This window comes from Rosa chinensis, chromosome 7 (assembly GCF_002994745.2).
Source record: "Rosa chinensis cultivar Old Blush chromosome 7, RchiOBHm-V2, whole genome shotgun sequence".
Classification (NCBI taxonomy): Eukaryota; Viridiplantae; Streptophyta; class Magnoliopsida; order Rosales; family Rosaceae; genus Rosa; species Rosa chinensis.
In genome coordinates this window covers 10454605-10481068 of record NC_037094.1, presented here as the reverse complement: position 1 = coordinate 10481068, position 26464 = coordinate 10454605, and the positions used below count along the sequence as shown (strand labels likewise).

Sequence of the window (26464 nt, the reverse complement as noted above, 5' to 3'; positions counted from 1 at the left end):
TTCTCCAAAGATGAAGTATATATACGAAGTATACACATTCCTAATAGGAAACTAATTACACCGTGATATTCTCTCCCTTAACTACATAATATTCTCCTTAACTATACAATCCTAATTATACAAAAATTCTTACAATTATGGAGACTGATTCACGCCAACTACACTTCAGCAATAATTTGAGGATCTAAGCAAAAATTCAAAACAAAACAAAAAAATATCAAAGATTGAGTTCAAGATGGGTACGAAGGCTGGAGAGGATGGACAAAAGAAGATGGGTTTGATATCCAATATGAAAATAAGCATTTACATATGACCAGATTGAACTTAGATGAGGTTTTAGAGAAAACGCAATGGTAATTGGTTGTGCTAATTTGCCAATTTAATTCAATTTATGAAAATCTTGATTTGATAATGGTAAGATTTAATTTCAGTCTTATCAATTGCATGTATTCTCTCATTCTTCGATGTTAAAGGAAATGTAGCAGTATAGAAAGGAGAGAGGGGTAATGAGAAGATATCTTATCTCATCTAGTTATGCAAGCTTCCCAAGACAATATAAGAGATAAAGATGAAGCAAAAAGAGAGCAGACCCAATCAAAGAAATATATGTGATTTCATCTAAAAGGTCAGTTCTTCAAATCCATAAAACCCAATTCAACCCTCTTGAATTGATCCAATACTCCACCAGATCTCAAACAGACGCGAACCCAGAAAATGATTATACTTCTTGAAGATCGGGGATCATAGAGCTAGACCCAAAAAGAGAGAATGATCCTATATCCCTATTGATTGACTGAAGCAGATCGACTATGTCAATCCCTCTCTCTAAGAATAAAAAGAATGAGAGATAGAAAAAAACAAAATGATAAACTAACATTGTAGACCATTGGATTCATTAAAGCCACGTGTCCTTATCTAGAGAAAAACTTAGGAAGCTCAGGTAAAAAATGAGATCAGGAGAGGATCTTCTCTCTTCAAATACATCTTAAAGATTCAAAGTTAAGCCATTTCTTTTAAGATGATTAGCATTAATGGTTAAGCCTAGTAGAGTCTGCCCTCAACACCATTTTTCTTAAATCAAGATAATGTCAAGAAAAATATGTCAAGCATTGATCACGTGCAATTGTCGTAAATAAAATTTCTTTCTTTTAATTCCAGCAAAACTTATACTTAAATTTAGTCACATATATAAAAGTTTGTGTGCGTGAAAGATGCGTTAATAGAATTATAGGTAGAACTCTAGCTTTGTTCTACTTGAGTCACATGGCAAATTATAGGTAGAACTCTAGCTTTCACGCACACAAACTTTTATATATGTGACTAAATTTAAGTATAAGTTTTGCTGGAATTAAAAGAAAGAAATTTTATTTACGACAATTACACGTGATCAATGCTTGAAATATTTTCCTTGACATTATCTTGATTTAAGAAAAATGGTGTCGAGGAGGGCAGACTCTACTAGGCTTAACCATTAATGCTAATCATCTTAAAAGAAATGGCTTAACTTTGAATCTTTAAGATGTGTTTGAAGAGAGAGGATCCTCTCCTGAGCTCATTTTTTACTTGAGCTTCCTAAGCTTTTCTCTAGATAAGGACACGTGGCTTTAATGAATCCAATGGCCTACAATGTTAGTTTATCATTTTCCTTTTTTCTATCTCTCATTCTTTTTCTTCTTAGAGATTGAGTTACATATATAAAAGTTTGACATGTGACTCAATCTCATGACCATCATTCTATATGAACTTCCTCATAATGTATTCCACAAATTCTTTTATAAGGTAAGAAACTTTTACTTTTCTTGCATACACCTTCGTTGTATACGTACTAAATAGGCTACTTGAGTTAATTAGTATTTTCATGCAAAAAGTCCACGTACTCAACAAAACTCAAAATATGAAAAACACTCAACACATATCACACTCTAGTATATTACATTTCAAATAAATATTCAATCTACTCGTACATATGGATTTATATCTAACATGTTCGAGTTTATAAATTTTAGTATTACCATCTTTTTCCATTTTGACCACCCCTTCCATATGTTCCATAAATCCTATAGTCAAGGCAAACATTTTACTATTATTATAGATAAACGTCATTATGTATTAGTAGTATATGAATTAACCTACAATTTGATGTAAAAAGTCTGTCTAAAATATTGCAAAAAGCTCCTTCAACCCAGCCGCCTTTCATTGATTGATCGCTTCCTAGTCTCCTTGTAATTCCCATTTGCCAGAACATAACTGTCTCCCAACTCCCCTAACCACCCCCCCCCCCCCCCCCCCCGGTTTTTGGGAGCTTCTAAGAAAGACACCGGTCATCATAAGTCACGCGGCAAAATAGATCTGCTATTCCACAGCTCATGTACATCAATATACATGTGACACATAGTAAATCAATTTAGATTATTCATTTGAATAAAAAAATCAATGAAATTAGTAAAATTATTCATTTCCCAACCATAACATAAACATTGATTTTAGTTAACCTAGAAGACTGAAATTATCCAAATTCCAAAGAAAGAACCATATTTTTATTTTATTTCAAATAAAAACGCAAACCAATATACGCCTACAACGACAATGCGCACATGCCTTACTGGCACCGCGGCTCACCAAAATTTACGTGTCGTTTGTGGCGGTAGGCGGTTCCAACCCCAATACGTATGTACCTTTTTCGGTATTATACCGAGAATTCCAAAGTTTAGTCCTTTGTGGTTGGTCCACGAACGGGTATTGTTGGTATTATTGTGGCGTATAATTGGGGAGCTTTTGGCAGTGAAGGCAGCTTTTGACACGTATGAGTAGACGTGGATAATGGTTAGCGATGGGGACGAAATGAGGTGGTGAGGATTAGAACGGGCTGTACAGGTCAGAGTGAGTTAAGCTAAGCGGCCTTTCGGTCTGAAGAGGCGTTTATTATAAAAATGGCCTTACCTGAGTTGGCTGGGGAGTTGGAGACCAATGGCGGGTCTTACCCTTCCACGTCAGATCATCCATTACAATCTTTTTGGATAACAATTTAATTTAAACAAGGCAAGTTGCTCCTGGATGGCATGCTATGTGGGGTAAACATGGAAGTACAGTGATTAGGGTTGCAAATCATGGATGTTCCCCACGCGCAGTTGGACAACTCGGTCAAACAAAGTAACAGCATAAAGTGAAACTATCATGGTAAAAGTAAACAAATAAAATGATGAGGTGTCGGTAATGGTTTCAGTACTTTCCTCTTTACGAAGTTAAATTGTTCTTCTACGAGAACGAGAAGAGATTCCCAATATTTTTGATACAGGGATAGACTATTTGTTTTTTTGTTTTATTAAAAGAGATCAATCTATTATATAAATTCAGCAGGCAGTATAAAAATAAAACACACATATGAGGTCGACGAAAATAATCGTTCCTCAGAATACCCTAAGACTTCTATTCTAAACAAGAACAAGAACCGAACATACTCCCAGTACACCCACATTTTAGAAAGTTCACACACCATTATTCTAAACAAAAATCTATGAACTCTGAAGCAGGAATAAAAAACCCTCAAAGCTATTGGTCTTTGCCACCAAACATCAAAATCAAATAACATAAGGAGTAGAGAATGATATAAAACCCTCCACTCCATCTTCATTCATCAGAACTGCGGAAATAATAAGCTCCAATCAATGTCAACCCAATTGCTAATCCACAGGTAGCCTAGCATCCAAAGTCCAGCCTAAAAGCTCCAAACGTGGGCAAAAATCCAATCCAGAGAAGCCCTAGCAGCCCTTACAGCCCAAACACTAAGCCCAGGATAAGAGCATGAAGCCTAAGTTGTTGAAAACGTTATGGACACCCCACAACCTCCTCGAAGAGCTTTCAGGCCACTAGCCTCACCCACCGTAAGCCCGCACTGCCGCAAGGCCTTCCCTATCGTGCGCCCGAGCTACCATCCAATATTACCACCACAAGCTACCTAGCTTTCGTCGGTGAACCAGCCACCGTCGATGTCGTATCCAATGTGCAATGTGTTAAAATGTGCAATGTGTTTCTTACTTGTAACGACCCTTCTTTTAAATCTAACAATCACCTGATAATAATTTAAATTATAAAATAAAAAGTATAATTTACAATCTTTATATCTTAATTTTATGATAATGATAATTTTGGTCCGGAGATAACAAAAAACAAAATCGAAGAGATGAAGATTTTTTCCCAAAAAAAAAAAACAAGCTGAGACCGTGAGGTGTATACGCATCTCTTTCAGCGCGCGTGAGGGTGAGGACAGACATCAGTCACACTCGTTTTTATTTATTTATTTATTTTAGTGATAGGCAAGCACCTCGTTCGTCTATAAAACTCCGTGGAGACCACAAACCTCTTCATCGTTCGTTCTCTCAAAAAGACTCCTCGTATCTCCGTCTCTCTCAATCTCTCGATTCTCTCTCTTTCTCCATTTCTCTTTGTATCTCCGTCTCTCTGCGACTACATCTCTCCCTCGCTCTCTCCAAATGGAAACCAATCATCATACCGCAACAACCAACATCTCCGACGACCTCTACGGCCTCTTTCCGGCAACCTCACCAACCAAATCCGGACCTCGAGAGCTACCTGAACCCGATATCCACATCCTCACCCGCGATGCTGTTCGCATTCCAGCACACGCTAGCATTCTGGTAAGTCCTCAATCCTTCTCATCATTTCCGCAACATCAATTCATTTTTTATCCTCAAACAAAAACCTGATTTCGTTTCTCAAAATTTCCAAATTTTCAGGCCTCCGTGTCGCCGGTGCTGGAAAACATAATAGATCGACCACGTAAGCACCGCAGCTCCGAAAGAGTCATCCCCATCCTCGGCGTCCCAAACGACGCCGTCGTCGCCTTCACCCGCTTCCTCTACTCCTCAAGGTCTGTCGCCGGCTCGCCCTTTCCCGCTTTCTACAATCCAACACGTTTTTCTTTTTCTTTTCAACTGTTTTAAATTATATTACCACTGCCGTACGTCTCACCACCAAACTACACGTGGCACGATTTAGCATAATCCCGTAGGATTATATAAGCGGCTAGCACGCATCATGTTTATTGACGGAAATGCCCCTCCGGTGCAGGTGCCCGGAAGAGCACATGGAGAAGTACGCGATCCACCTACTGGCGTTGTCCCACGTGTACTTGGTTCCCCAGCTGAAGCAGAGATGCACCAAGGAGCTGGGTCAACGTTTGAGCGTTGACAATGTCGTCGACGTGCTCCAACTGGCCAGGCTCTGCGACGCAGCGGATCTCTACCTCAAGTGCATGAAGTTGGTCGCCAATCACTTCAAGGCTGTGGAGGAAACTGAAGGCTGGAAATTTGTTCAAGACCATGATCCTTACCTCGAACTCGACATTTTGCAGTTCATCGATGAAACTGAATCGGTAATTTACTCTATACTACTTGTTGGTTCGGTAACTATTATCAACTGTTGATGTGTCAATCTCACTATCGTAGCATCTGCTGGTGTTTTTTGATGTAGTGTTATAGTACGTGTTAACTTTAGTATTTGTAATTTGAGTTTGTTGGTGTGGGATATTTTACCATACACCGGGGTATGATGAGCATACATTACATTTTCTAGTGTTATAGCTGACCAAAACATATAACCCATTAGATTGTTTAGCGGACATTTCCAAATAAAGTTACTATCATGAGTAGTGCCAAGACTTGGTTTGCCAATACTCCCCAATAGCCACGAGTTAAAAACGTCAATAAGAGTTGTCTTGATTTGTTGGTATAGTAGTTACCTTACTAATCTTATAGTCAATTGTGATCACTAATGACCAAAATTATTGTCGTAAACAGAGGAAGAAGAGGACAAGGAGGCATAGGGAGGAACAGAGGTTGTATCTACAGCTAAGTGAGGCAATGGAGTGCTTGGAGCACATATGTACTGAAGGGTGCACTAGTGTCGGGCCGTATGACATGGAGCCGGGTCAGAAGAGAGGCCCGTGTAGCAAGTTCGGCACATGTCAAGGGCTGCAGCACCTGTTTCAGCACTTCGCCACTTGCAAGAGGAGAGTGAACGGAGGTTGCTTGCGTTGCAAGCGGATGTGGCAGCTTCTTAGGCTTCACTCGTCGATGTGTGACCAATCGGATTCTTGCCGAGTTCCCCTTTGCAGGTATTAACTTTATTTCTTTTTCAGTAATTTAACCATCAAGTTGCTATATTTGAGTAAAGAAGCAAAAAGAAATAGTAGGTATGATGTCGAGTGATTTTATGTGCTAATTAAATTAATTGATTTGGTTTGCTTAAGTATTTGTTTAAATGTGGTGCATGACCTGAAGTTAGACTAATTATAAAACCTCACTTCTTAGAGTAGTTGGCTATTTTCTGGTTTGGAATCTCATAAAGTGGGAATAAAATCATTGAGACCTACTTCAATGACTGAGGTATCTTCTGGGAATGGTGGTGGTGGAACCCCAACTCATGCCAACCCATACCCACGTACTGTGTTCTCCATGTGAAAAATGGACTCTATATTTAGTGCAGGGTGGTATGTCATAATTGCTCAAGCTCTATACTATATATGGCATGTTCTCGTATTAGGTTACTTGGCATGTTATGATATTAGTAGATCAATCGTTAGAATCAACATAATTTTCTCGTCGACATCTTTATACGGTGTTCCTGTCATCTCATTAGATTCAATGAATGAATGATGTATATGTGACAGCCCGTACATCACACTTTAATCGGAAGGAAGGTGACAGGAGGTGGGCTTATGAAGCCAAAAATTAGGTTCACCTCAAGTTGAAAATGAACGTGAGCATTTTCCCTTCCCCTTCCAAACCCTTTTGTTTTATTGGTGAAAGGATTCCATCAAGTGAAGAAATATCTTAAGACGTGAAAATTTAGAGGAATGTTGGCCGTCGAGAAAGATTCGGATTTTGATTTTTTTTCTTAGACTCTTTAACCCATTGCCTGCATAAATATCATGGAATGTGGGGTTAAGGTTCTTCTAGTTGTCACTTTCTTTTGCAGCAATAGACGGTAGTGCACATCAAGTCAATTATGAGCATCTACTATTTACCAGCTAGCATTGATATTTATTTATTCGGTTTTTGTTTTCGGAATATGACAGACAGTTCAAGTTGAAATTGATACACGAGAAGAAGAGAGATGATGCAAGGTGGAAACTGCTGGTGAGGAAGGTTGTATCAGCCAAAGCCATATCTTCTCTGGCTCTGGCTAAGAGGAAGAGAGAGGAGGATCAACTCGGCGAAACCAGAAGCCACTGCGGTGATCATGGAATTGGAAGCTTCAGACTGTGATTAAATTAATTAGGGTCTCGCCACAAGTTAGTGATGATGATGATGAAAAATGGATTGTTACAGCATTTCGATTTTACCCCAAATGCCAATATGTCTCTCTGGTCTGTTGTATATTGAGGTGGGAGTTTTGGTTAGTGTTGTCCCAATATGTCACACCCCCTTTTTATCAATGAGGGTAAAGGTGAGGAGGGAAATCAACCCCAATTTGAGAATGGGGTTGAACTTTGTTTTGTTGCCAAGATTGGGGCAGTATTGTATGTCCAGTTGGTGTCATCTTTTGATATGTATATTAGTAATTTGTTGGCAATAAAGATTCTATTAGTTTGGTGAAGCACTCATCTCATCTTTGTCTTCTTTAACCATGGCTTCTCTAATCTCTAGTAAGGTTACTGCAAACGAGAAAAGCACAATCAACCTCACCAGAGGCATGTAGTCCGATGATCCGAACTGCTAATGTAGGTAATCCTTCAAAGGGACTAGTTAAACCAGAATTCGTTTAGTTTTACGGATACTACCATCGTCATCTTATATATATATATATATATATATATATATATATATATATATGGACTGATACCAAATATTGGAAGAGTCAATGATTTTCAATGTAGTTGATTTTTTGTGAAGATAATTCTAGAAGAGTGATTTAACGATAAATTATTAACATATTTTATCAATAAAGGTATATTGTGTGGTTTCTAATTTTTTATAGAGAAACTAAATAAAAATTTTCTCTTTTTTTATTAGAGAATGATTTTTATCGTGTACATTATGAAACTGACTATTATATTTTTGAACCTAAAAAACAGTAGGATATATAAAAACATTTTCTATACCTCGATAAGGAAGAAACCTTGAAAACGTGTATTATGCTCTGACGTCGAAGCCTCAACTACCACAAGTAGCCAGGACTGTTTTCTCAATCGAATTCAAATGTTGGTGATTGGAAATCTTCTTTGTTTTATTGTTTTCTTTCATAAGCTTTTATTTTTCCTTGCTATATGAAGGGGTTAAAAAATACATTTAATGGAATACTAAATATGGGAGATAACCCGTTGTTCAATATGGGACCACATGTGTTACTCGCATACACACCTTAGCTAGTTTAAACAGATATTCCACAATTATAGATAGGAAAAAAATCAGAGGTTCTAGAATTGTCAAACTGAGTTCAATTGTTGTGATAGAATAGACTCCTCTCAATTTTATGTGCCATTTGGATGCACTCTCTAAGCATGTAAATTATTTACTCGCGTTCATTTCGGTCACTAACAATTTACCTTTTTATACAATAACACTCTAAAGTAAGCATTGCATGTTACAAAAATAATAATGAACTGTTTTACGACAATCTAATTCAACAATAAATGGGTGAAAACAAACCATCACAGGTAAATTGACTCCTCGTTTTAAAACAAGAAACTCATAAACAAAATTCAAATATTCCACCGATTTCATCTATTAGCCCCTAAGTTTGATATAGTGATTAAAAGTTAAAAGGTCTAAGTACACCTCGCCAACAGAACATAAATTGATTGAAAGTTATTGGGAGGCCGACGATATTTCCCTTTCATTTTAGCAAATTGCAAAGTAGGAGTAGGACTCTAATGTTAAGCACTAAGCAGACTGACAAAATATATAGTGTTCTACGTAATTATAGGAGTGAAAGAACATTAACTCTGACCCAACCAAGAATTATTTCCTTTGTAATCTACTTGGGATATTTTCTTTATTTGGTCTCATTGTTGCTGCTGCTGTCTTTTCCACATTTCTAAAGCCGTATAATCTTTTCATCCAATTTAGGTGCTGGAGAATTACGCATCTAACACTAGGAAACGAGGTTGTTGTAACATCATGACTAGAGAGTCTACAGAGCTCTCTGGCTGGAAAAGGAGTTATCAATGGTGACCCTAGCGGCAGGCGGATTCAAAGACTTTTGTTTCGAGACACATTTGTCAAAAAACTATGCATGTCAAGTCCCTATAACGTGTCTTAAATCTTGTTCATGCCTAGTTGAGTACCCTATTTGCTGTTCTCTACAATCATAACAGAAAAGAGCAAAACACATGAAGTTGTTAAACACTACTGCAACTAGAATCAAAGTCGCCTTCAATGAACTCTATATTTTCCATTACCTGTGCTCCATTCCCCTTCAAGGTCAGGTTTACAAAAATTGAAACCATAAGTTGTGTATGGAAATGAACTTAGTGACTAGATGCTCTGTACTAAGCAGCAGCAGCCATGACTTAGATGCTTGATGATTTAATAATTCAGCGTCAAAGACTGAAGACATCTTTATTATTATTTGTTGCCTTGTTAGACTTTGAAGAAAAGTATTGGGGCAACTGTGGAACAAAATTTCTAACAGGACTATTTATAATTATTGGTGTTTCATATTTGCAATACACCATGATTAATTCCAAAGCATTCATCTGGGTCAATTGGAATCCTACTTGGGGAAGTTAATTTGGGCGAAACAGATATGCAAAGGTTTGATATCATATACAGATGTAAGCACTTATGCAACAAGGAATATTTATGTCATAAGCACTTAGGCAACAAGGAATCATCTCATGGACCTCTGTGGTTGGATTCTGGAGTAGAAAGTGGTTGGATTCTTGGAGTAGAAAAGTATCAAACACAATAGTGCAAACACCACTAGTCCAAATATTATTCAAAAGGCTAGGCCTTGCAACTTGAGACTTTTTATCGTGAAAGATATACCATGCGTGGGACCTGAAACATTTTTGACTGAAGAGGTGTAGAGCCGTAGAGGAACCTCCTTTTTCTTTGAATCAAAACCATTTTGAATTCTTATAAAAAAAAAAAAATTTAAAAATGAATTCACCATCAAGAACAAGAAAAACGTAGAGATCGAGATGATTTAGCCCTAGCCCTAGGCCAAGCCCAGCAGGATTAGGCTAAAGTTTGGTACTTGGTACAAAGTGTAGCCCATTTAAGCAAAAGATATTCAAAAATCCAAAAAACGTGGTCGGCAGGATTCGAACCTGCGCGGGCAAAGCCCACATGATTTCTAGTCATGCCCGATAACCACTCCGGCACGACCACGTTGATGTACCTTTGGCCTCCTGTTGTTCAATTTATATTTATATTAATATCATCTTCAATTCAAGTAGCCAGTTTACTCATTTGTTGGAAGACTTGGAGGTATGCACAAACCCGAAAGCCTACAAAGTATTGAATAATTTTTCTTCTCAATGAATACATCCAACTTTTATAAAAAATTTCATCGTCTTTCCTAAATCTTAGGAATATGTGCAGGTTCGAAAATTTGTTGTGCATGTGTCCTACCCATTCTTTACAATTTTGAGCATATATTCAAATTATAAATCTATATTACATAGTCACTGTTAATTATGAACTACTTTAAATTTCGACACAAGTCACTTAACCACATGCGTGACAACATGTTATTTCTACAAATTTACTTTAATGCTAGAATCAGCTTATGTTTGCATAAAAAACAGCTGGTTATGTGTGAAAGAAAGCTCCTGTTGTTAAATAATTGATCTGGAAAACAAAAGGTAGCAAAACTTCCTAACATATATACGGTACATTACCCAAAACCCAATCTTACAAAAATGGAAAAGAGGATTGGGCTTTAAAAAAAACGTGGACGGCAGGATTCGAACCTGCGCGGGCAGAGCCCACATGATTTCTAGTCATGCCCGATAACCACTCCGGCACGTCCACTTCACTGTTAATGCTGACGGCAAAATCCAGGAAGATTCGTTTCAGATATGCTACGACACGTCGTTCCAACCAGTCTGTATCTGACTAGCTTTGGCGGGCAGATTCAATCTCCGAGACCAATCACATTTCTGCATATAAAGCCCGAAACACTCTTGCCGAAGTCAAACTCAGAATGGCTTCCACTACCAACCCAGCTCTCGACCCCGATTCGGACACTCCGGATAACCCGGGTCACGAGTTTGCTCAATTCGGGTCGGGTTGCTTCTGGGGAGCCGAGCTCAGGTTTCAGCGGGTCGTCGGCGTGGTCAAGACCGAGGTTGGGTACTCCCAGGGCCACATCCACGACCCGAATTACAAGCTGGTCTGCTCCGGAACCACTAACCACTCCGAGGTGGTTCGGGTCCAGTTCGACCCGCAAGTCTGCCCATATTCGGACCTGCTTTCCGTCTTTTGGTCTCGTCATGATCCAACTACCCTCAATCGCCAGGTACTAGAGACTTGGTTCTCTTTCTTTTTTGTTGTCCCTATTTGAATTTTGTTGCTTAAAGTTTCAATCTTTTTCACATTACACCAAAAGTTTTTTTTTTTTTTTTTTTTCAATAGTAGTTGGAAAAAGTGATTTTGTGGGGTTGAAGAAGAAGCACTTTCACTGTTTTCATATGGGTTATGCATGTTAATGAATCCCAATAATGTTAGTCGATGAAAGGAGGATGCTTTTGGTGTGCAAGTGATCATGGGTAGAAAATATAGAGTGACATTTAAAATTTGTGGGATCTTTGGCGTTGTGAAAGGGTGTTCTCTGGAGTTGAAGAAGCACTTTCAATATTTGCATATGGGTTCTTAATCATATTGGTGAATCAAAAGGATGCTTTTACTGTGCAAGTGATCTTGGGAAGAAACTATTTTGGAACATTTAGAATTAAGAACAAATGTGTAATGTCTGAAGGCTTGTCACAGTTGTGTATTGATATATTATGATTGATGGGATGAATTATGTGTTAGGGTGGAGATGTGGGAACTCAATATCGATCTGGAATATACTACTACAACGAAACGCAGGCTCGTCTAGCCGAGGAATCGAAGGAAGCAAAGCAAAAGGAGTTTAAGGACAAGAGGGTGGTGACAGAGATTCTTCCAGCAAAGAGGTTTTACAGGGCAGAGGAATACCATCAGCAATATCTGGAAAAAGGAGGAGGTAATGGCAACAAACAATCTGCTCAAAAGGGTTGCAATGATCCTATTCGATGCTATGGTTGAGAAGCTAATGCATCGTGCATGATTAAAACTCTTTGCTGGTTTACTTACTATTTGAAAAAAACCTATGTCAGTTCAATTATGCTAAAGGCACCAAAGTGACCAAACTGTTTACTTGAATTATATTGGCAATATTGTACTTGTTACAAATAAACGAGGTTGAAACTCGACTGGATATGGACGAATGAAACATTGTCATCATAATTGGGATCCAGAATCTGTTATTTGTTTTAGTGTATGCAGTGCTCATATCATATATGCAAATGATGCAACGTGTTTTTATATATCAAAAAGTTCTTGTCAAGTTACTTTGTATGAGTTTTCTGGTTTAGTTGCTTCTCTTTCATCATATTTCAGTTATCCTTGGTAGGAAGTAAGTAGGAACAGGATGTGATAGACTTGTCCAACAAATTAATTCGACAAAGTTGTTTCATAAATCAGTCACAGACTACAGATCTTAGAGATAAAACCAATTCTGCGAAGTGAAAGACACATATTATTTGGTCATGAGGCCAGGAGTCATGAAACCTTATGCTATAACAGAAGCAACATCAGAAAAGCTAAAATAAATTGTGTATCGTTTTAGAGTTCATCCTTTGGGTAGGATGTAGGTGCTCCTGTAGGATTAGTTGAAGAGTTTTTGATGGGGTATGAGGCCTCCATTGCTATTCCACATTTCCCCTCCTTCTCAGCAATACCACGAGCCATCCTTATGTAACCCTTTTCTCCCCACTGGTCGCCCCAAGAATTCTTGACTGTCCAGTAATTGGTTCCATCGAGTGTTGTTCCATATCCCACAACCGCAACTCCATGATCCAGCTCGGTGCCACATTTTCCATCATATACTCCCTGCAAATCATAGTCGGCCACATTCAGATGTCTGACTTATAAGTAGTTTCCCTACTTTTTAATTTTTTATCCGATTTGTTAAAGTGAATATAGTTTGTTATTAGTAAGTTTACCTCCGAGTAGAATTGAAAATCAGAACCTCCGGCGTCTATGGCAACAGCGATAGGTTGGTTTGCAGCTGCTTTGAGCAATGCATCTTCATTATTAGCAGGCACCGACTCATGACCATCAATTGACACTACTGGACTGTTTTCCTGCAAAAACATAATAGGTTAATCCTTGTCATTTCATTTTCTTCTGCGAAGGGTCGTCCCTAAAGTGTTGAATAGATATTTCCTGAAAAGTACATGCATGAAATCTATTTTACCTTTGCAGCATTGCATGTTGAATCAGTTGCTCTGTAAGGGTAGTTTGTCTCGGTTGTTAGGCCACCCTTTTGTTTGATGAACTCGAACGCCAACTCCATCAGCCCCCCACTGCATCCTTGATTCTGTTGAGTGTCACAGTCAACCAACTCTTGCTCTGACAATGAAACAAGGTTCTTTGTCTTAATCTGGTTGATGCCCTCAACAGCTACAACCGTTGAAAACGCCCAGCAACTACCTGTATAATATCATCAAAAGTAACAGAAAAGCATTAGATTAATCATTTCATATTCACGTTATTGGTGAAGGCTATATCAAACTGAACGAGAATGTTTTGGGAATGTTGTATTTGATCTCTACTAACAGAGCATATATATACATATCTACAAAAAACTCTATTATTACAAAAAGCAATATTCCTAATATAAGGCATGATTTAAGCCAGCCTTTCGGGGTTGTCTGCCAGCCTTTCGGGGTTGTCTGCCAGCCTTTCGGGGTTGTCTGCCACCTTTGTCTGTCCAACACTCCCCCTCAAGTTGGTGCATACAGATCACGGATGCCCAACTTGTCAAGTGAGTCATAAAAAGCTTTACTCGATAGAGCCTTTGTAAGAATATCCGCCAATTGCTCTTCAGTAGGAACGAAGGGAAACAAAATGACCTGTGCATCCAGCTTCTCTTTAATGAAGTGTCGATCTACCTCTACATGTTTCGTACGATCATGTTGAACTGGATTATGAGCAATTTCAATTGCAGCCTTATTATCACAATAAAGCGGCATAGCCTTTTTTTGCATGAACCCCAAATCTCTCAACAAATTTCTCAACCACAACATCTCACAAAGTCCTCGGGCCATTCCTCTATATTCTGCTTCTGCACTGGAGCGAGCCACCACCTTTTGTTTCTTGCTCTTCCAAGTAACCAAATTACCACCCACAAATGTGAAGTAGCCCGAAGTAGACCTGCGATCTGTAATATTACCTGCCCAGTCTGCATCTGTATATCCGGAAACATCCAAGTGACTGTATTTTGAAAAAATTAATCCCTTCCCTGGAGCAGACTTTAAATACTGCAAAATACGAAATACAGCATCCATATGGGCTTCACTGGGATTATGCATAAACTGACTCACCACACTAACTGCATAAGCTAAATCTGGTCTAGTGTGGGATAAATAAATCAACCGTCCAACTAACCTCTGGTATCTCCCTTTATTTGTAGGTACTTGATCTATATACTCTGCTAACCGATGGTTCTGCTCGATAGGAGTAGCAGCCGGTTTACAATCAAGCATACCTGTTTCTGCCAGCAAGTCTAGGACATACTTTCTCTGACTCAACACAATACAATCCTTGCCACGAGCAACTTCAATTCCTAAGAAATATTTCAAATTACCCAAATCTTTCATCTCAAATTCAGAGGACAACTGACCTTGTAACCTTTGAATTTCCTCAATGTCATCACCTGTCACAACCATGTCATCAACATAGATAATCAAGGCAGTCACTTTACCACACCGATGTTTAAGAAACAAGGTATGATCTGAATTGCTTTGTCGATACCCAATTTTCTTCATGAACTTGGTGAACCGGCCAAACCAGGCTCTGGGAGACTGCTTCAAGCCATAAAGCGACTTCTTCAATTTGCACACCACCTGCTCTCCAGTGGAAGTACCATATCCAGGAGGCAAATCCATATAAACTTCTTCATGCAGATCACCATGCAAGAATGCATTCTTAACATCAAACTGTTGCAAAGGCCAATTAAGATTAGCAGCTAATGAGAGAAGTACCCGAATTGTGTTAATTTTGGCCACTGGTGCAAATGTCTCATCATAATCCACTCCATACTTCTGAGTATACCCTTTAGCCACTAATCTCGCCTTGTACCGATCCACTGAACCATCCGAATTATGTTTCACTGTATACACCCACCGACAACCAACTGTCTTCTTCCCTGGTGGTAATGACACCAACTCCCACGTACAATTCTTCTCAAGAGCATCCATCTCGACTGTCATTGCTTTCATCCACTTCTCATCCTTCATGGCATCCTGCACTTTACTAGGAAGAGACACAGAAGATAATTGATTCACAAAGGCTACATATGGTTTAGATAACCTATGGGTCGACACATAATTAGCAACAGGGTATTTAGTCTTAGCACTTAGAGTAGGTTCATAGTGTTTCGGAGGTTGACCACGGGTTGAACGACTGGGTAAGGTTTTGGTAGGAACACTACCTGACACAAAAGGACTTTTAGACAAGGAAGGATTGGGACATACCTCGGGTGATGATTGAGCAGGTGAGACCGCTGAAGAGGAGGGAGAGACTGAAGCATTGTCTAAAACACCATCTGAAGACGGTAGAACCTCATCCTCCACTTGATCAAAAATTGTCTCCCCAGCCGACTGGTCAGACTGATCCGGTTGACCAGTTGGTAATACATTGCTCAAAGCTTCTTCTCTGGATGAACCCCTGTTTTCCCTATTTTCCTTCTCAATATTAGACGATGGGTCCTCCAACTCTGAGAACTCATATGCTAGACACTCATTTTGCCTATTAGACAAATCTTCATAATAACAAGACTTCTCCCCCTTACTAGGAGTCACAGGAGGCAAGAAATAACAAACATCTTCACTGAAAGTAACATCCATGGTGACATAAAACTTCTGGGATTGAGGGTGATAACATTTGTAACCTTTCTGATGAGACCCATACCCAACAAACACACACTTAAGGGCTCTAGCATCCAATTTTGTCCTTTGATTTTTATACAAATGAACATAGGCAACACAACCAAAGACACGAGCAGGAAGGGTATTAGATGATGGGATAGAAACATAGTTAGACAAGACCTCAAGTGGGACACAACCTTGAAGAGGAGCAGATGGAAGGCGATTGATAAGATGAGAAGCACACAAAACAGCTTCTCCCCAGAGGTACTTAGGCATGTTAGCACTAAGCAAAAGAGATCGAGCCATATCCAAAAGGTGACGATTTTTCCGTTCAGACACCCCATTTTGCTCTGGTGTCTGTGGACAGGAAGTTTGATGGATTATGCCATGGTGTTGGAAATATTCATGAAAAGAATGATTAATAAACTCACCCCCATTATCGGAACGAAAAACCTTAACATGAGCATCATATTGAGTACGAACAAGACTATGAAATGCTGTAAAGGCAGAGAAGACAGAATCTTTGGACTTAAGTAGAACCACCCAAGATAATCGGGTAAAGTCATCGATGAATAACACAAAATATCGCATTCCAGAAAGGGTAGAATGTTTAGAAGGACCCCACAAGTCTGAATGAATTAACTCAAAAGGCATAGTACTAGAATGAAAGCTCGAAGGATAACTAGACCTATGACTCTTAGCCAAAGCACAAGTTTCACAATGCAAGCTAGAATCACTTATTCCCAAAAATAACGAAGGCATGGACTTCTTCATAACTCCAAAAGATGGGTGACCCAAACGCCTGTGCCACAACCATAACTCACTCAGTCGATCAGAACTCGATGTCAGGGCTAAAGGTTGTTCTGGTTCTTGTGTTTGTCCTGCGTACATGCAATCCAAATGAAACAGTCTCCCCCTCAGGTCTCCCTTGCCCATGATCACCCGATTGCATAGATTCTGAAAAACAACATACATTGGATAAAAGGTTACTGAGCACTTATTCTGTGAATTCAATTGAGATACAGATAACAGATGATGAGACAACGAGGGCACATAAAGGACATCATGTAAAATAATGGATGGTGTAACTTGAATAGACCCAATACCTAAGACCGGAAAAGACACACCATTTGCATTAGAGACATGAGATATAGAAGGAGATGACATAGACACAAATAAAGACTTGTCGTAGGTCATATGATCGGACGCACCAGAATCAATTATCCATGTATCACTACCAGTAAAGTCAGAAATATGTAAAGCAATACCAATTTTACCTCGAGTTTCCTTAGTCAAGGAAACATTACCCTTAGAGGGGTCTCGCCCTTCGACACCATAGAAATCAGGTTCTGGCACCATTTGGATTGCTGCTTTGCCTCTCTGACCTCTACTTCCTCCAGTATTACTTCCTCCTCTCCAACCGGAATTGTTTGAATTAAACCTTCGCAGCTTAGGGCATTCATTCTTGAAATGACCAACTTCCTTACAATAGTTGCAAGTCATTTGGTTATTAACCGGAACCAGCCCTCGGCTATAATTCTGATTCTGTTGGTACACCTGGCTCCGAGGTCGATAGTGATTTAGAGATGGGATATGAGATGAACTCCCATACTGAGGAGACGAAGATTGAGGTGATCTAGCCTGGACTGCTAAAACTGAAATGTCAGTATGAAGTCCCTTGGCAGCAACTTTGTTGGCTTCATCTTTTCGAATATAAGCAAAGGCTTGCTCCAACGTTGGAGGAGTTGCAAGACGCAATAACTCATTCTTTGCCCCTTCGAAATGAGGATCGAGACCAGCAAGAAAGACATGAACACGCATCTTATCTTGCTCACTCCTGTAGGTAGTGATGTCTGCTTCACAAGTCATAGGATTAGGATTTCTCTGATCAAGCTCCTGCCAGATTGTCTTCAAATTTGCAAAAAATGTTGCAACAGGCTGTCCACTTTGAGTTATTTTGAAAGCTTTGACATTTAATTCATGAACACGGGCAAAGTCACTTCCATCATAATAAGTAGCAGCAACAGAGTCCCAAATTGCTCTGGGAGAATCAAAATTAGCAAATAACTGCATTACCTCTGGAGTCATTGCTTTTAGAAGAATTCCCATCACGTTAGTATTTGCTGTGTCCCATTCATCAGCTTTTGGTCCTGCAGCAGGTCTTGCAGTGCTACCAATAACATAACTCCACTTTCCAATCCCTTGAATATGGATCTTCATAAGCCTGTGCCATAACTGATAATTTGTGCCATCAAGCTTGACGCCAAAGCTTGAGTTATCTGTTACATTTTGAACAATCACAACTTCACGAGCCACAGATGTAGATGTAGCTCCTGTAGCCTGAGGATCACTTACGATCAAATCCACCATCTTACTTACTTACCTTTTTTTTTTTTTTTTTTTTTTTTTTTTTTTTTTTACTTACCTTTTTTTTTTTTTTTTTTTTTTAATAAATAAATTCAAGCAGAATCACTAGACCAGTGATAAATTTCTCCCTTTCGTTCTGTCTCCCTCTTTTTTCTCTTGCAGGTGCTAGGCGTGAGGCGGAGGGTGACAGGAGGCTTGGAGCCGCGCGGGGCCGGGATCTGCGCAGGCGGGGCCGAGTGGACTGCGCTCGTGGGCAGGTGCAGTTTTGCCGACTTGGGTGTTGTAACAGCGACAGTGGGTGGAGACTGGAGGCTGCGGTGGAGCTGGCGTGCGGTGGAGCTGGAGGCTGCGGTGGAGCTGGCGTGCGTTGCTGGCTTGCGTTGGAGGCTGCGGTGGCGTGCGTTGCTGGCTTGCAGGGGCCGCTCTGATGGATGACGCCGATCTGGGATGGATGACGCCGATCTGGGCAGGATGGATGCGATCAGAGGTGATCAGAGGTGATCATGCGATCAGAGGTGATCAGATGAGATACCAAGGACTCAAGGACTGGAGTTAGCTGGTGCAAAACGAGCCCAGGATGGCTGCTGGGATACGAGCCCAGGAGGATGAAGTACGGACGTCGTAGCACTGGAGGCTCGGAGATCAACAGGTATGCTTTGTGCTTTTCTTGAGAAAAAAAAAAGGTTATGGGTTTATGGGTTTCAGATAGTGTGTTTGATCAGAAGAAAAGAATTGGCTAGAGTGTCAGTATTAACCAATCTGTATTAAACAAAAGAACCCAAAAGAACTCAAAAGAACCCGAGAAACAAAAGAAAAAACACAGCGGAACAGATTCCAAATTGGATCTCTGCTCTGATACCATATCAAACTGAACGAGAATGTTTTGGGAATGTTGTATTTGATCTCTACTAACAGAGCATATATATACATATCTACAAAAAACTCTATTATTACAAAAAGCAATATTCCTAATATAAGGCATGATTTAAGCCAGCCTTTCGGGGTTGTCTGCCAGCCTTTCGGGGTTGTCTGTCCAACAGGCTAGTCCGATTTTACTACTGGTAAAAAGAAACAAAGTTGAATAAAAGAAGAAAAAAGGGGGAAAGTGCAGTAAAGCTTGTCACGGTTACGCGGAAATATTGCTTACCACATTGGCCTTGATCCTTAACCGGCGTGACAGCACCGTTCTTTCTCCAGTCAACAGACGGCGGGATACTGTCAACGTTCGCGTACCTGAAGGCCCCATCACCGCTTCGCTGCCCTCGGAGCATCCTATGATGCTTAACCTTGGAACCAGCATAAGCGCTCCTGAACTCATGGTTGGTCATGTCAGCAAACTTGTTCAGCTTCAGCTTATAAGGCCTGTCTTCTTTGTTGGTGTTGTGGACATGCCTGACATTCTCCTTGAACACATTGAACCGCTTGTGCTTCTCATCGATGCTCCTAGAAACCGTGTGGTGGCTCCTCCACCTCTCGTACAGATCCCACAAGCTGTCCTCGGAGGCCAAGTCTCTCTCATGGTAATCAAAGCTCTCAGCCACCCCAATCACCAAAGCAAGTGAAAGAGCAGCAACCAATAGAAACTTCTTCATTTCCATTTCTCTAGGTTTAGTACTGTTGAACACAATTCGATGAGAATAACGAGGCCCCATTGCTGCTTTATATAGTGTCAATGTATGGAGGAGAAGGGTAGTGATGATGAGGGATATGAACAAAACAAGAACAATAAATTGAGTAAGTCACAGGGTTTCCTTGTGGATATGAACAACTTCAAATCATGGAGGCAGATATCTGATATGGTCTGTCATCTGTGGTGACTGGACTGGGGAAGAACCGAAGAAGATGTGTGGGAAATGGGTTTTGGTTTTGTTACACAAGCAATATATGCCTTTAGATTAGTAAGTTGAGTTCATACATGGCTTGAAACTTTTAGTAAAAGAAAAGAGAGCGTGGTATTTTTAGCAGTTAGAGATTGTGGGGGGTTATTTTCATTGAGCTTTCTGGATTACATATCCAACACGTTATGGCATGAAAGAGTGTAGAGGAAGATGACGAAGCTTGTGGCGTAGATGGAGCCTTTTAGCCACGATTTTTCGCAAGTGATTTAATAAAGTGGTGAGAAGTTGGTAACTGCTTTCATCTTTAACTGAAACCCTGCAAGTGACCTGAGTATACGTACTGACATTTGTGACTCAAATTAACTCCTTTTTCTCAAATATACGCCATTTTTGTGTTTGTTGGCCATAAAAAAGTTTTCAGTTTTGAGTTTGTCACATAGTTAATTAAAATGGGTATTCTGTAAGGCGGCCTATTCAACATATTTGTCTGATTGTCTAATAGAAAATCACTACGTATTAAGTAAATAGAAAGCAAGTGTGTTACGATTTATTCATGTACAAATCATGATGTTTTAGGTATGAAGTATTGTGTTTTTAGAGCCAGATCGGTGGGGTGAACATGTCACGTGACAATGACGCTTTATTGAAGAGTTTCTCTTATATTTGCTTCTGACAAGGAGTCAAGGATAATGGGTCGCAATTATGTGAGTAATGCCAGAGGCAGAAAAAGTTTTGTGACAATATGGAAAGCCAAATTGCGATGCTTGCAATTCCTTTAGGTCGAAGTAATGAAAGAGATGGCTAAGCCTCATAATTAGTAGCAGACTAGCAGCAGTTCTAAGTTGGACTGTATTAGCCATTCGAAGTAAGGCGTTGCTTGTGGGACTTTGGGACTTTTCACTAGGACATATACTAGCGTAGTGTGTGGGCAACTAGTCACTTGTTCATGTCGAAAAAGCAGAGAAGCTTCATCAACTTATATTATGGGCACCAAAACTCATGTAACCGGTAATTTTCCCTTTGGATATCTACATATAAGAGCCTTAACCTTCCAGAATGCAATTAATATGGTGAGTCCATATTGATGTGACATGTAATACATTATCATGTGTGTTTTGGCATGAAAGTTAAATCTCTGACCGTTCACACAATTTGTTATGGATTTAATGGTATTGTTCCTTACAATGTTGGATAAGTAAAAGGATCAGAAGAGAATAACCTTATCGAGATCAGCATTTGCTAATCTTGTGTCCTAAACCTCATATTTTTCAACTTGTGCAATAATTCTCCCAGAGGCTAGATTTGGGTACCCCAATAAATTGACAAACCCCGAAATTTCTGGATGTAATCAGAGTTAGTAAGTATGGCTGCAAACTCTTATGAATGAAAATTTCAATTCTAATTTAATCATTCGTGCCCCTCTGCCATCGATCTATCTATTGACAATAAATCCAAAAGCTGTTATTAGTACTTAGTAGCAATGTGATCCAAAAAGAGTATGGTATATGACTCAAATTTCATTCAACTTTTACAGTACGTAGTTTGTTGAGACTACTTGCACACTCATCTTAAATTATATTGATAGCTAGTGTGAGCTTTTTAAGGATTGGAAAAGAAAAATGGTTGATGGTTTTGCGTTTACACTATTTCTTTTGATGAGCCTAATGAAATGCATGGTCAGTACTAATTGGATCCTTTATCACTTTCATTAAGTAGGTAGGCTAATTGGAAATGTTGTGCACTGTTGAAACTAATGAAATAATTACATACGATATTTTTAGCTAATTACGCCCTGCAACAGTCACATGAAAGTGGTAGCTATAATATTGAGATTGTTAATTTCGTGCCAAGAATATCTGGTGGAGGGGGTGCTCATGGAACACTTACGGTGATTGTGGTGGTCAGAGCATCTCCAACAGTAGAAATTGTTTCTTAGTTAAATTTAGCTAAAGTTGTGAAATATAGGTATTGATTTAGCAATGTTGCTTTAGCAATGATAGCTATTTGTAAATAATAACTATATTTTACCAAATCGTAAACTGACATGTGGACAAAAGAAGAGAGAGAAATATAAGTTTTGCTTTAGCTATGTAGGATACTCTAGCTAAATATAGCTAACCATTTTAGCTATAGTTAAATTTAACTTACCTATAGCTAGTCTGTTGGAGCTGAATTTTGCATTAGAAATAGTTATATATAGCTAAAAATTGAGTTTAGCTACTCTGTTGGAGATGCCCACAAACCAAAGTCACATGAAAGTGGTAGATACAAAATTGTAATTGTTAAATTCGTGCCAAGAAGATCCGGTGGAGAGAGTGGTCATGGAACACTTAAGGTGCATGACTATGGTGGTCAAAAACCAAAATCACATGAAAACGGTAAATACAAAATTGAAATTGTTGAATTCGTGCCAAGAAGATCTGGTAGAGGGAGTGGTCATGGAACACTTAGAGTGATTGTCGCATGGCAATGAAAGCAAGAGAACTCTCAGAAATTGCATGGTAGACGAAGAAACATCAGCTTTGTTATTGGCAGAAGAATATGGATTTCATGCTAATAATAACTTTGACATTCAAAGTTTGTATGAATACACAATATCTGGAACATTACACATAGGCTCACCTCCCCTAAAGCTCGATGGTTAGCTAGCGCAAAGTTTTAAGTATTTTGTTTGTTCCTCCTTTGCCATAAGAATAGCGTTAAGGTTAGGTGGCAATGACATGAGAATGACAATGACAGGACAAAAGCCAAGATTGATTGAGGTGCATATTGACAACGAGTATGGAATGGATTTGTATATCTTGTTTTAACTTTGAGAGTAATTCTCCATACTATGCAATCCGAATACAGCATAACAACTTTTATATGTTAATCTCTTTAGTTTCCACCAATATTTTAAGCGTTATAAAACAGTGAATGAGTTGAAAAGAGTTGCATGTTTGAACTAGGTGTATCAAGATATATATGAAAAAATTATTAAACTTTATCGACTGAACACTCATTTGGAAATAAACTCCTCGTTAAAATTTATTGTTAATTTGTCATTATAACTTTTGATAACATAAACCATTCATTCCCAGAGTTGCAAAATATGTGTGATTGTTACCTAACATATTTGTTATGAAAAGCTTTTGAAAAGTAATTGCATGACTGCATGAGTGATGAGGCATTAAGCATTAGTTTGGGATTGCTGTGATTTAAAAAAAAAAAAATTGTTGCTGCTGTTAAAGGAAAAACATATTGTGTGCCTTCGTCAAAGTGATTGACGGAGAGGGAATCAAGCAATTACCGATTAACATCAATCAGCATGGATTACGAACCAATCAGTAGTTAATGTCATCATTGTAATTGTTCTTTCCATTGTAATTTTCTCCCTATATAAAGGGGTTATGAAATTAAATGAGTAGACCATTCCAATCCATTTTTACTTTTACACGTTATCAGCACGCTCAGAGCAAGTAGCCAAAAAAAAAAATCCTAATTTTCTAGTTTCTTTCCGTCGAAAAAAAAAAAAACAACCAAAACCCTAGAAGAAGGAAATTTTTTCTTTTCTTTTCTGCCGCAGCTGTAAACACAAAAAAATAATAATAATAATAAAATAAAATAAATTCTTCCTCGTGCAGCAGCCCCACCCTCTGCCATCACCACCACACCGTGATAATGGAACTGAATACCTTGATATTACATCTAATGACTGTGGAAGGAAACACATCTTAGAGAAACTTATGAGTCAATTTAGTGGACTGTACCTCACTACGATTTGGATAATTGAATCCTATACTGTCACCAACAATGAAATGTGGGACACTGACTCATACAGGCTTTTGCATGACCTCTTATGGCACCGAGGTCGTGACATGATGATCCGTATTTTTCAAGAACTCACACGGACATCCCTTCTTTCGAGTGAAAATGGGAGAAAAATCCGCCACACTGCAAGGTGTCGATTCTAGGATTGCTCAAATGCAGTCATCGCTTTATGAAGTACCAGAAGCACTACCTCCCTCCCATTATACCTCATAGACTATTTCAAAGGCACATCACTTGTTTTGCAAAGCCTGCTCTTTAGCAAAAACAGGATCGAGACCTTCCTATGCTAAAGATATAAAACAAAACATTCCATTCTTACAAAGGATACAAAGAGATGTCTGTGGACCTATCCATCCAGAATGCGGACCATTCAAGTACTTTATGGTTCTGGTGGATACTTCGACAATCTGGTCACATGTCGTTTTATTGTCCACAAGAAATGCTGCAATACTCCTAGCACAGATTATACATTTAAGGGCTCACCACCCTGATCACCCTATCAAGTCTATAAGGCTTGATAATGCTGGAGAGTTTACATCAAAAGCATTTGATGATTATTGCATATCTATTTGGATCGATGTAGAGCATCATGTACCCATGTGCATACACAAAATGGTCTCGCAGAAGCCACCATCCAAAAGGCTGCAGATGGTGGCTAGGGCATTGGTTATGCGCACCAACCTGCCTATATCTGCATGGGGTTATGCAATATTGCACGCAGCTTTACTTATTCGTTTAAGACCCACAGCTAGCCAACCATTTTCTGCGTACCAGTTGGTAACTGGATATGAGCCTGACACTTCAAACTTATGCATATTTGGTTGAGCAGTATATGTGCCTATTGCGCCCCCACAGCGCACCAAAATGGGTCCTCAGAGACGATTAAGTATTTATGTTGGATACGAATCCCCAACAATTATCCGCTATTTGGAACCCTTGACAGGCGATCTCTCTACCGCTAGATTTGCGGATTGTCACTTTGATGAGACAGTCTTCCCGTCGTTAGGGGGAGATAGGAAAACGGATTTTCCAAGGGAACGACAAGAATTGTCGTGGTTTGTCCCCACTCTGTCTCATCTTGATCCCCGCACTTCATAAAGTGAAAGTGAAGTGAAAAGAATAATCGATCTTCAGAACGTAGCAGATTCGATGCCTGATACGTTTACTGATATCGTAAAAGTGACGAGATCACGTATACCAGCTGCAAATGTGCCTGCAAGGTTAGAAGTCCCCAACAAGGGGCACGGTGCCACAGATAGAGGCACTGCAACCGCACTTAGTGGAGGTGTGGTTGAGGCCGTGGCTCCCCAAGGAAAAGGGGGAGGTCACTTGGTTCGATTGACACTCACCCAAGGAAGAAGAGGGTGAGTAAGGCACAAACCAATCATCAATGTATAGAATCCCTCTCATGAGATTGTCTCTGATTATATTTTTGTCCATGAATCAATACTGGAGGACGCTCCGATGTTTGAAATGATTCCAGAGAACAAAGAAATCTCGAAGGATTACGAGAGTACGTATGAGTTGATAGAAAGATCTTCCATACACATTGATGATATATACTGTTGCTCAAGGAATCATAGAGCACGATGATATCGAACCACGCTCTGTTGAAAAATGTCAACAAAGAGCAGATTGGCCTAAATGGAAAGAATCAATCCAGGTAGAATTAGATTCTCTGACAAAGAGACAGGTATTTGGTCTGGTAGTGCTAACCCCACCAAGTGTAAAGCCTGTAGGACAGAAATGAGTCTTTGTCAGAAAGCGTAATGAGAAGAATGAAGTCCTGAGGTACAAGGCTCGCCTTGTGGCGCAAGATTTCTCACAACGCCCTGGAATTGACTACGAGGGGACATACTTTCCCGTAATGGACGTTATAACGTTCCGCTGCTTAGTTAGCTTAGTAGTTTTTCAAAGGACTGGAAATGCAGCTCATAGATGTGGTTACTGCATATCTCTATGGGGATCTAGATTCAGAGATATATATGAAAAGTGCCTAATGGCCTTACATTACCCAAGTCAAGTGACTCTAAACCACAGAGTGCGTTTGCAATTAAGTTGAAACGCTCACTTTACGGATTGAAACAATCCAGACGGATGTGGTATACCCGTCTAAGTGACTACTTGATTGGGAAGGGATATAAGAACGATGAATTATGCCCCTGCGTATTCATAAAGAAAACAAGTTCTGGATTTGCAAATTGTAGTAGTATATGTCATAACTGGTACTCTTGATGAAGTAAGAGAAACCGCGAGCTACTTGAAATCCGAATTTGAGATGAAGGATTTTGGGAAAACTCGATTC

At 39.4% G+C, this 26464-nt stretch overlaps 4 protein-coding genes and 2 non-coding genes across 7 annotated transcripts; 2 read left to right on the top strand and 4 right to left on the bottom strand.

Moving 5' to 3' along the window:
* The first annotated feature begins 4276 nt into the window (after positions 1-4276).
* On the top strand, positions 4277-7620 carry LOC112176835 (BTB/POZ and TAZ domain-containing protein 1). The gene is made up of 6 exons (XM_024314923.2): positions 4277-4419; positions 4454-4655; positions 4755-4888; positions 5089-5392; positions 5817-6133; positions 7097-7620. Exons 2-6 carry the CDS (start codon positions 4491-4493, stop codon positions 7284-7286), a joined length of 1110 nt encoding a protein of 369 aa, XP_024170691.1. The 5' UTR covers positions 4277-4419; positions 4454-4490; the 3' UTR covers positions 7287-7620.
* Positions 7621-8653: 1033 nt separating this feature from the next.
* LOC112177391 (peptide methionine sulfoxide reductase) lies at positions 8654-12557 on the top strand. Its single transcript, XM_024315684.2, has 3 exons — positions 8654-8677; positions 11089-11487; positions 12003-12557. The coding sequence occupies exons 1-3, from the start codon at positions 8654-8656 to the stop codon at positions 12255-12257; spliced, it is 678 nt and encodes a 225-aa protein (XP_024171452.1). The 3' UTR covers positions 12258-12557.
* On the bottom strand, positions 10274-10355 carry TRNAS-AGA. The gene has a single exon. It is a non-coding gene; the product is annotated as a tRNA-Ser (tRNA).
* TRNAS-AGA lies at positions 10919-11000 on the bottom strand. Its single transcript has one exon. It is a non-coding gene; the product is annotated as a tRNA-Ser (tRNA).
* A 216-nt stretch (positions 12558-12773) lies between the features above and the next one.
* Positions 12774-20280, bottom strand: LOC121048763 (vignain-like). The gene is made up of 4 exons (XM_024314808.2): positions 19659-20280; positions 13471-13706; positions 13217-13357; positions 12774-13103 (listed from the first exon to the last, which is right to left on the bottom strand). Exons 1-4 carry the CDS (start codon positions 20161-20163, stop codon positions 12837-12839), a joined length of 1149 nt encoding a protein of 382 aa, XP_024170576.1. The 5' UTR covers positions 20164-20280; the 3' UTR covers positions 12774-12836.
* Positions 13783-19652, bottom strand: LOC112176750 (retrovirus-related Pol polyprotein from transposon RE1). Of its 2 annotated transcripts, XM_040510567.1 has the most exons (2): positions 18221-18317; positions 13783-17997 (listed from the first exon to the last, which is right to left on the bottom strand). In XM_040510567.1, exon 2 carries the CDS (start codon positions 17963-17965, stop codon positions 14000-14002), a length of 3966 nt encoding a protein of 1321 aa, XP_040366501.1. In that variant the 5' UTR covers positions 17966-17997; positions 18221-18317; the 3' UTR covers positions 13783-13999. The 2 variants fall into 2 exon arrangements, with proteins under 2 accessions (XP_040366501.1, XP_040366500.1); XM_040510566.1 differs by having other exon boundaries at positions 13783-19652.
* Positions 20281-26464: the final 6184 nt, after the last annotated feature.